At 46.9% G+C, this 10,889-nt stretch overlaps 1 protein-coding gene across 1 annotated transcript in view; it reads right to left on the minus strand.

Annotated features, from left to right (window-relative positions):
* GFOD1 (glucose-fructose oxidoreductase domain containing 1) overlaps positions 1–10,633 on the minus strand; it is a 62,784-nt gene extending 52,151 nt beyond the window's left edge. Inside the window, exon 1 of the mRNA XM_044294411.1 lies at positions 10,119–10,633. Within this exon, the coding sequence (XP_044150346.1) occupies positions 10,119–10,371 (253 nt within the window). The 5' untranslated portion in view covers positions 10,372–10,633. The remainder of the gene's footprint in view (positions 1–10,118) is intronic.
* Between the last annotated feature and the right edge of the window lie 256 nt (positions 10,634–10,889).

The following is a 10,889-nucleotide window of genomic DNA, read 5'->3' on the forward strand; positions in this document are numbered from 1 at the left end:
TTCCGCTCCCATCTTGGTACAACCTGATATTTCTCTGTCCTTCATAGTTTAGGTGGACGCTTCTGAGGTGGGTGTGGGTGCGGTCTTGTCTCAGGGTCCCTCTCCTGCCAAATGGCGACCGTGTGCCTTTTTCTCGAAGAAACTCTCCTCCGCAGAGAGAAATTACGATGTGGGAGATAGGGAGTTGTTGGCCATCAAGTTAGCTTTTGAGGAATGGCGCCATTGGCTAGAGGGAGCCAGACACCCTATAATAGTGAGGGGACACGACCACCGGCTCCCTACACTTGATACGGAGGGAGTCAGGGTCACCTGGGATCCAGCAAACAGGAAAACACAAATGAATGAACAAAACTTATCTGTAGAAGACTCAGTAGTAGCATCCAGCATGCACACACTCCAGGAAGTTGTGTAAACCGCAAAGTGATGCAGTATGGGAAGGGATTTAAAGGGATGCAATCAGTGCAACTACATGACAGCTGAGAGAGGCTAACGAGATGAGAAAACGAAAGCAAAACAAAAGGAACCTCAAGGAGGAAGTTCTGAAGAACGTCTGTCAGAGCTTCTCAGATGTCTGGTGGTGACATCTTCTGAGAGCTCTTTTGTGCGAGGCATCATTCACATCAGGCAATGCTTCTTGTGAAAAGCAAACCCAGAACTGGTGCATGTTTTTTATAGGGCAGGGCACCTGTAACCAACAGTCCAATCTCATCTCATTGATTGGACTCCAGTTGGCTGACACCTCACTCCAATTAGCTCTTGGAGATGTCATTAGTCTAGGGGTTCACATACTTTTTCCACCTGCACTGTGAATGTTTACATGGTGTGTTTAATAAAAACATGGTAACATTTAATTCTTTGTGTGTTATTAGGGTAAGCAGACTGTGATTGTCTATTGTTGTGACTTAGATGAAGATCAGATCACATTTTATGACCAATTTGTGCAGAAATCCATATAATTCCAAAGGGTTCACATACTTTTTCTTGCAACTGTAGTAGAGAGAAATGGCAGATAAAGATGGCGGACCAGTAGAAAGGAGACTTGCAGTGGGGATGGGGCAACAGAAAGAACTGTTTTGACGTAGTTGTAGAGAAAACAAATGATGGGAGTGCTTCTTTAATGAAAGCATGATAGGTAGTCTCAGTTATATATTCTATCTGTCTGGTGCAAGCTCTAATGGATATCAATGTGTTATCTATGTAATATAGGACAGGACATGTTCTCCAGAGAGACTTTTTTTTATACCAGCCCTCCACTTTCTCCAAGGGGTTAGGCTACTTTCACACAAGCGATTCTATTTTCCAGTATTGAGATCCGTCATAGGGTCTCAATACTGGGGAAAAAAAGCTTCTTTTTTGTCCCCATTCATTGTCAATGGGGACAAAACGTAACTGAACATAACAGAATGCTCCAAAATGCATTCTGTTCCGTTTGGTTGCGTTCCCATAATGAAGAGCAAACCGCAGCATGCTGCGGTTTTCTTTCCGTCCTGAGATGCGGAGCAAGATCAGCTTAACTCTGACACAATCTGACACAATAGAAAACGGATCCGTCCCCCATTGTCTTTCAATAGAGTTCTTGACAGATCCGTCTTGGCTATGTTACATATAATACAACCGTCTGCATCATAACGGATGCAGACGTATTATCAGTAACGGAAGCGTTTGTGCTGAGCCCTGCCGGATCAGGCAAAAAATGCAAGTGTGCAATTAGCCTTACCTGGGACTGCAAAACTGATAACCTATTATCAGGCCTTATTTACATGTCAGTGAATTGCGGATGTGTACTGTCTGTTCTCCTGGACTGTACAAGGATACATTGACTTCAGTGTGTTTATTCACACATCATTGTCTGTCAATGGAAAAACACTGATGCAGACCAAACACGCCCGCCCGCGCTTTGCGGACAAGAATAGGCAGTTATATTAAAGGCTGTCCGTGCCGTTCCGCAAATTGCGGTACGCACACGGATGCCACCCGTGTTTTGAAAAATTGCAAACAACCATCAATGAAAAACGCTTTGTATCCGGATGCAATACGTTTTTCACGGAAGCCCCAATCACTTCTATAGGGCCAGGGCTGCGTGAGAAACACAGAATATTAGAACATGCAGTGATTTTCACTTAATGCAGAGATGATGCATTGAAAAACAACGCTCGCAGTGTGTTATGATAAATAAAAGAGCCCGTGCCCTGTGCGATGTAGCGCAGGGCAAGGGAGCACATCAGAAAATAATGGTATGTCCGGGTCCAGCTCTGAACCCGGACAACCCCTTTAAAGGGCATCTGTCAGCAGATTTGTACCTATGAAACTGGCCGACCTGTTGCATGTGCACTTGGCAGCTGAAGGCCTCAGTGTTGGTCCCATGTTCCTATGTGCCAGCATTGGTGGGAAAAACTATGTTTTAATATATGCAAATGAGCCTCTAGGAGCAACAGGGGCGTTGCCATTACACCTAGGGGCTCAGCTCTCTCTGCAACCGCTGCAGGCTAACACCATATCAAAGTGCAGAGGATGCAGCAGTTGCAGAGAAAGCAGAGCCTCTAGGTGTAATGGCAACGCCCCTGTTGCTCCTAGAGGCTCATTTGCATATATAAAAAATTCACTTTTCTCACCAATGCTGGCACATAGGAACATGGGACCATCACAAAGGTCTTCAGCTGCCAAGTGCACATGTAACAGGTCAGCCAGTTTCATAGGGACAAATCTGCTGACAATTCTGGTGTATTGGTTGTATTTTCTCTGAGACACTTTTAGGACAATAGACCCATTGATCAGCATGTGGTGTGTAGCTGTTCGAGTCCAGTAATTAATAGTGGACGGCGCTGTTACCTAGTCACTGCTGACTGGGCTCTGTACTGGTCTAGTAGAGAGAAGCTCCATCAACAGAAGGAGTAGTATCGGTGCAGCACGTCTCTACTATTCTGCTACACTTTATAATGTGCGACAGACGACCAGATGACTCTTCATGACGACTACACCATTTCCATTCTATAGAATTTCTACCACAATGTGAAGACCAGCGCCCGCCAGCATCTCTGTCTCTCTGCTTCTGCCCGGTAAACACAACTGCCGGATTAGCGGAACGGAAACTGACAGAACTGGTTCCCTGCTTAGAATAATCACTGGGGGAGATTTATCAAAACTGGTGTAAAGGAACACTGGCTTAGTTGCCCCTAGCAGCCAATCATATTCCACCTTTTATTTTTCACAGCTCCTTTGGAAAATGAAAAATGGGATCTGATTGGTTGCTATGGGCAACTAAGCCAGTTTCACTTTATACCAGCCTTAATAAATCTCTCCACCTAACTTTTACCATTCAACTTTTTAAAGGTGGCGTCCCGTGGATTCACACTGTATACATATGAGGCAGAAGGGGTTAAAAAAAAGCATCAGTTCTCTCACCGTTCCCCATTCAATGCTGTCCTGATGCTTACTGGGTCCCCATTATTCTCCACTCTGGTCACAGCTGAACACATAAGGAATAGCAGGGGATGCTTGCATCCGTGACCTGCCTTGTTTTCAGGCATTTTCCTGTGTGTCAACTAGCCAGCACTGGAAGGTGGAGGGCACTGGGGACATAGTAATCATCGGAATGGCAGAGGTGGAGGATCAGTCAGGTGAGTAATGCTTCTTTTATTTAGAATCCATTCCATACATGAAAAAAAAAAAATCCTGCCTGATAACCCCTTTAAGCCCATACGCATAAGATTGACAAAAATGGTGGGGTTCACCACCAACACTTATCTAATGCGGGGGCCAGCATCCTTCAGCACTCCATCTGTGGTTGAACTAAAACTCCCACCACCAACAGTGCACGCTGGGAATTGTAGTTTTACAACAGCTGGCGTGCCAGCGATTGCTGACCCCCGATCTAGTGTCTATGCCCAGTCCATAAGTGCTATGGAATCACCAAATACCAAACCTAAATGTATCTACAAGAGTAAAAAAGACTCAAATGTCCACACGAAGGTCATATGCTGAAGAGAACAGACCTTCAGCTACAGAAGAGCGAGCTAGGTCACAGCCACCTTGATGCAATGCAGAAAAGCCAGAATTTCTAGTGACACAGGCCGGCTACCCGCCTTGAGCGGCCATGAGCCAAGGCTAGCTCCTGTATTCTCCGCTTCTATGGAAATATTCTGCAGGCTGAGGAACATTCCAAAATGTCTACAAACTAAAAAAAAACTGTAAAGGTTTACATAATAGGGAATAATATAAACGTCATTACATTTATATATATACCGTACGTTCCTATCACAAACTCAGAAAGATTCAGGAAATTCAAGTACCTCTATCCTGCAAATCCATCAGCACTTACAGTCTATAGTCTGTCTATGGACCTGAAGACACAGGCTGTGGTAAAACAGGAGCAGGGACTAAAGATTCAGCCATACTGGATAGTCCTCTTCCTCGGGGCTCATGCACACAAACGTATTTTCTTTCAGTATCCGTTCCGTTAGAGTATCAAAATTAGGGTTATTCACTTTAGAAAAAAGACGACTGAGGGGAGATCTAATAACTATGTATAAATATATCAGGGGTCAGTACAGAGATCTCTCCCATCATCTATTTATCCCCAGGACTGTGACTGTGACGAGGGGACATCCTCTGCATCTGGAGGAAAGAAGGTTTGTACACAAACATAGAAGAGGATTCTTTACGGTAAGAGCAGTGAGACTATGGAACTCTCTGCCTGAGGAGGTGGTGATGGTGAGTACAATAAAGGAATTCAAGAGGGGCCTGGATGTATTTCTGGAGTGTAATAATATTACAGGCTATAGCTACTAGAGAGGGGTCGTTCATCCAGGGAGTTATTCTGATTGTCTGATTGGAGTCGGGAAGGAATTTTTTATTCCACTAAAGTGGGGAAAATTGGCTTCTACCTCACAGTTTTTTTTTTCCTTCCTCTGGATCAACTTGCAGGATAACAGGCTGAACTGGATGGACAAATGTCTTTTTTCAGCCTTATGTACTATGTTACTAAGTGCAAAGCGGAGGAGCTCTAGTTCTCCAAGGAGCCTGGGCCCAACCCTCAGAGCACCAAAGACCTAATTTATATATTTTAAGAAAAAAATCCTCAGGAACAGCGCAGCAGAGAAACCTAAATGAGGTGTCATTTTACTCACCAGGATCAACCCTACCAGCAGTGGTGGAACCAGGGGGGAAGGCAACGGGGCAATTGCACCCCCCCCCCCCCCCGAGCTGGCGGCGGGCGGCGGGGCACAGGGAGATGAGCGCTTCCAGTCCAGGGAGATGAGCGCTCATCTCCAGTCATCTGTCCTCAGGACAGCGATACAGATGCCTGCCTGTGCTGCGGCAGGGAAGGGAGAGGCGTGTCCCTTTCCCTTCCTCTGATAGGCTGCCGGCCTAGTGCCTGCAGCCTATCAGAGGCCGGCGCAGGCGGCGCGATGACGTCATCGCGCCGCCTGAGCCATACAGCGTGGGACACAGGCCAGAAGAGGCCTGCATCGCATCGCTGACATGGAGGTAAGTATGTGTGTTTTTTTTTTTCATTATATACAATACTTTTACTGGCACCTGGGGGCTGTTATTACTGGCAAAGGGGGGGCTCCTATTACTGGGAGCTCTTATTACTGGCAAAGGGGGGCTCTTATTACTGGGGGCTGTTATTACTGGCAAAGGGGGGCTGTTATTACTGGGGGCTGTTATTACTGGCAAAGGGGGGCTGTTATTACTGGCAAAGGGGGGCTCTTATTACTGGGGCTCTTATTACTGGCAAAGGGGGGCTCTTATTACTGGGGGCTGTTATTACTGGCAAAGGGGGGCTGTTATTACTGGCAAAGGGGGGCTGTTATTACTGGCAAAGGGGGCTGTTATTACTGGCAAAGGGGGGCTCTTATTACTGGGGGCTGTTATTACTGGCAAAGGGGGGCTGTTATTAATGGCAAAGGGGGGCTGTTATTACTGGCAAAAGGGGGGCTGTTATTACTGGCAAAGGGGGGCTCTTATTACTGGGGGCTCTTATTACTGGCAAAGGGGGGCTCTTATTAATGGGGGCTGTTATTAGTGGCAAAGGGGGGCTGTTATTACTGGCAAAAGGGGGCTGTTATTACTGGCACAGAGGGGCTCTTATTACTGGGGGCTGTTATTACTGGCACAGAGGGGCTCTTATTACTGGGGGCTGTTATTACTGGCACAGAGGGGCTCTTATTACTGGGGGCTGTTATTACTGGCACAGAGGGGCTCTTATTACTGGAGGCTGTTATTACTGGCACAGAGGGGCTCTTATTACTGGGGGCTGTTATTACTGGCACAGAGGGGCTCTTATTACTGGGGGCTGTTATTACTGGCACAGGGGGGCTGTTATTACTGGGGGCTGCTATTACTGGCACAGGGGGGCTATTATTACTGGCACATGATTGGGGGCACTATAGGGGCATCTACTGAGGCCACAAAGAAGGGGTATTTTATATGGGCTCTCTGTACAGTACAATTTTATACTGGGACACATTATGGTGGGTACTATGGGGAAGGGGGGAGAGGAGTACTATGGGGTCATCTACGGGGGGCACTAAGAAGGGGTATTTTATACTTGCAAATTATGGGGGACACTGAGGGCATCTACTGGAGCATTTTTTACTGGTACATTATGGGGGCACTAGGAGGAAGGAGGGTGTGGAGCACTATGGGGTCATTTACTGGGGGCACTATATAGGGGTATTTTATACTGGCACATTATGGGGGCACTATGGGGACATTAGCTCACCTGGGGGCATTACAAGGGGGTATTTTTTGCACTGTCACATTATAAGGAGAATTATTTCTACTGGGGGGGGGGCATTATGGTGGGCTTTATTACTCCCCTATGGTATGAGCCCCCTAGTAGCAGCACCATCCTCTCCCTGCTCTGCTATCCCTCTGCCCTTTCTCCAAATCCTTATTATGAAATCTTTCTCATTAGGATAAAACACATCAGCTCCGCCGAGCCCCCGGCCAAAGTGTGGAAGTGTCCGAGATCCCCAAGGGCCAAGCCAAGTAACTGTGAGTGTTCATGTGAAATATGATTGTTTATACACATAAAGCATACACTGTGTAGTCTGTTCTATAAGCACCATTGTTTTGTGGCGGCGGACAGAAAATAATCTGAAAGTGCCCCTCCCGAGACCAGGCTCTGGATCCGCCACTGCCTACCAGGCACTATGCCTGGTTCCATAGGGTTAAGCCTGCTGAAGGACCGTGGAATATTAGCCCAATATATTTTTAAACCATCAGACCTAAGATTTCTGCCGATAACGGGGAAACCAATCATCAATATCACAACTCAACTGGCACACCTATAACCCAAGCAGGTACTTGCTGAGGCTTCTGTCACTCTTGCATGCAGCCCCTATAAGTAAATGTCATCACACTACTGCCAGTGATGTTCTTAGAGATATTTCTACTGACTAGATCCCACTGATTCTTGTACAATTTGCTCAGACAGTACAGTAAGTCATATTTGGTCAAAGTACTGAACTAACTGTCCAGAATTACATGTATCCCAGCCAGGGGCAGACTGGCCATAGACCCTACAGGGAAATTTCCCAGTGGGGCGATGCCCATGGTGCCGTCCAAGCCTCCTCACGGCCGCTGGCTGGGGACATAATGATCTGGTGCTCTCAACTGTAAATAAAGTTGGTATCATCAGGTACATATGCACCTGTCCTCAGGACAGTGATATAGTTGAACGCTACGACGATGGTGGCAGTATTTTGTGCTATGGTATCTGGTTGTGCTGAGGCAGTATTTGTCCTGCACTGTGATATTCGTTTCTGCTTTGGCAGTATTTTGTGCTGCACTATGGTACTGCTGGCCATGCCTCCTTCTGTTGCCCCGTCTTCTGTCAGTTTGGACCCGCCTAACAACATGTGGCTACTTTTAGGGTTCTTTTTCCAGGGCCACTTTAAGTTCCCACTCTGCCCCTGATCCCCGTCCTCAGCCCTTTTTGACTGTGTTCCTCATTAATGACCACTGTCTAGTTGAAACCAAGATGTCATCTGTGGATAATCATTTTCAGTCAGCTTTTCACTAAGATGTTGGCTTTATCAAAGGTTCATATCAATGGTGTCGCAAGAGATGTCCACCTAAGCTACTAAATATTCTGCTCAGCTGGTGGTAAAACTTTCTCAGAGAAAAGGTGATGAACCATTCTGAGCTCCAACGTTGGCTTCTGGAAGGTAAAAGTGAACTCGGACTGGTTGGACACTTTTTGTCTGAGCCGGTTTAGATACACAAGATCAAAGGAGAAGCGTACTTGAATTGTATCTGTGACTGAAGATCTCCTGCCTTCAAATTTGGGCCTACAGATATTGGACAAAACTCAGAGCAGGGCCTATCCTTGCCAGTTTTTGAAAATCATTCTCACCCATTCTAGAGCCCCATACAGAAGCCATCCATATGCAATCTATTTTGTGGAAGATCTGCGTGCCCAATGTGCAAAACTCAGGACAGGTCCTATCTCTGTCAATTTTTGCAGATCAGTCTCAACCATTCTAGTCATTAGGTCCATAAAACAGAAGCCATAAGATCCTTTGGTCTTGGATCCGTTGTTTAAAGCCGTGTAAATGGACAAGTATGTATGCATGAGCCCTAAACTGCACAACCAGCATTATAACAATTTTTATAACATGTCAGCCTCTTGCTTGACTGTGCACCTTCAAAGATGCCTATTATTTACATTTAAACTCCTGAGGTCCAAACTTCCAGATAACCATCATGAACCTGTGAAAACCACAGCCCTCACTCTACAAGGATGTCATGGATTTTTTGTGATTCACGTGTTGTGGTCGCAGCGAATGTGCAACCCCATTCATTCTTAAGGCAGCACCACTACAATGTGATACTTGGGCACGCCATACGTGTCGCGCCCAAAATCGCCATGAATACATACCCTTATTCATGAGCTCACACTGTCGACCACAACACTACCACCACAACACTACCAAAAAAGCCACCCTTGTCATCTAGACACACTTGTAATGAGAACATACAAGAATTATTATAGGGTTCCTTCATACAAAACTGTCATGTGTCCAATCAGAGGACAGAAATTCCTCTTACATCAGAAGATACAAGCTCCTCATACATCAAAAGATACAAGCTCCTCGTGCATCATACAAGCTTCTCATACATCAGAGGATTACACGCTCCTCAGACATTTGAGGATACAAACTCATCATACAAGCTCCTCATTCATCAGAGGATACAAGCTTCTCATACATCAGAGGATACAAGCTTCTCATACATCATACAAGCTCCACATACATCAGAGGATACAAGCTCCTCATGCATCATACAAGCTCCACATACATCAGAGGATACAAGCTCCTCATGCATCATACAAGCTCCACATACATCAGAGGATACACGCTTCTCAGACATTTGAGGATACAAACTCATCATACAAGCTCCTCATTCATCAGAGGATACAAGCTTCTCATACATCATACAAGCTCCACATACATCAGAGGATACAAGCTCCTCATGCATCATACAAGCTCCTCATACATCAGAGGATTACACGCTCCTCAGACATTTGAGGATACAAACTCATCATACAAGCTCCTCATTCATCAGAGGATACAAGCTTCTCATACATCATACAAGCTCCACATACATCAGAGGATACACGCTTCTCAGACATCTCAGGATACACCCTCCTAATACATCATACAAGCTCCTCATACATCAGAGGATACAAGCTCCTCATACATCAGAGGATAGAAGCTCCTCGTATACAGCTTCGAGGCAACCACAGACTATTCTAGTGGCTGTCACATACCAACCTGCCATTTAAACATGTGCCAGTAACTAGAAATGACTGTGAATCTTTAAATTGCATTTACTAAAAAAAAACTACTCTAATGGTCTTACATGAACTCTTTTTCCGCACATCACTGGGCCACACTTTCATAAGGTGAGCTCAACAATAAGCAATTTCAGTACATTGGCACCAATAACAGCTACAGGCAGGGATAAGAGCTAACACTAATGAGCTGGCTGGGTGCCCAGCACCATGTACCCATCAGGTTCCTGAGCTGCTGGTACCACTCCTGGGTATAGCCCCAGGCTCCCCTGCTCTCTGGGTGACCTGTTGATGGGTATGGTGTGCTACTCACCCAGGGTTTTGACGGCGATCTGCTTGGTGAGAGGAGGGGGCAGGTTGATGAAGACCAGGTCCACCTCCTGGTGCAGTAGGACGTCGTCGATGCGGTTGGTATAGAAGGGGACACTCATCTCCTTGGCCAGCTCCTCAGCCTCCTCCTGCGTCCTGCCCCATAAAGCCTTCACGGAGAAACCCTCGTCTTTCAGCAAAGGGATGATGACCCTGGAGGTGAGGCTGGTGCCAAACACCCCGACCCCGGGCAGCATGGCTGATAGGGCAGAGCCGATCTCCTCCACCAGAACACAATGGCGAGGTGCAGGACTACGAGCGCCCAGCCCTGGGGGATCAGCGATGCCTTCTGTCTGACCCCCTCACCTCTCAGGCTGGAGAGGCCAAGCTCTTCCCTCCATGTCCAGTTCATGCCAGGAGCCTGCAGGCACCTTGCCTTTCTCGCCTCTTCTCATCGATCCCAGGGGAGAGGGCAGTGCCAGTCCCTCAGCTGGTGGTCCAGACGATCCGGTACCGCTAGTCTCCTGCTGTGATAGAGGGAGTGGGAGGAGAGAGCTGCTGTCACCTGGTGTGCGGAGTCCTGCCACGCCCTCTCCCCGGCCTCGCCCGCCATTGGCTCTCGCTGAGGCGACCTGTCACCGTCCCCGGGCCTCCTTCATGCCCATGCTGTGGTGTCTGTGCCAGCCTGGCATCTCACCCATTTTACCCTTTCCAGCCGTGGTGGTCCAGACTGGGAGCCCCATTTCTGTGGAATGCTTATATCTATTCTGAGATG

Source organism: Bufo gargarizans, chromosome 5, assembly GCF_014858855.1.
Source record: "Bufo gargarizans isolate SCDJY-AF-19 chromosome 5, ASM1485885v1, whole genome shotgun sequence".
NCBI lineage: Eukaryota > Metazoa > Chordata > Amphibia > Anura > Bufonidae > Bufo > Bufo gargarizans.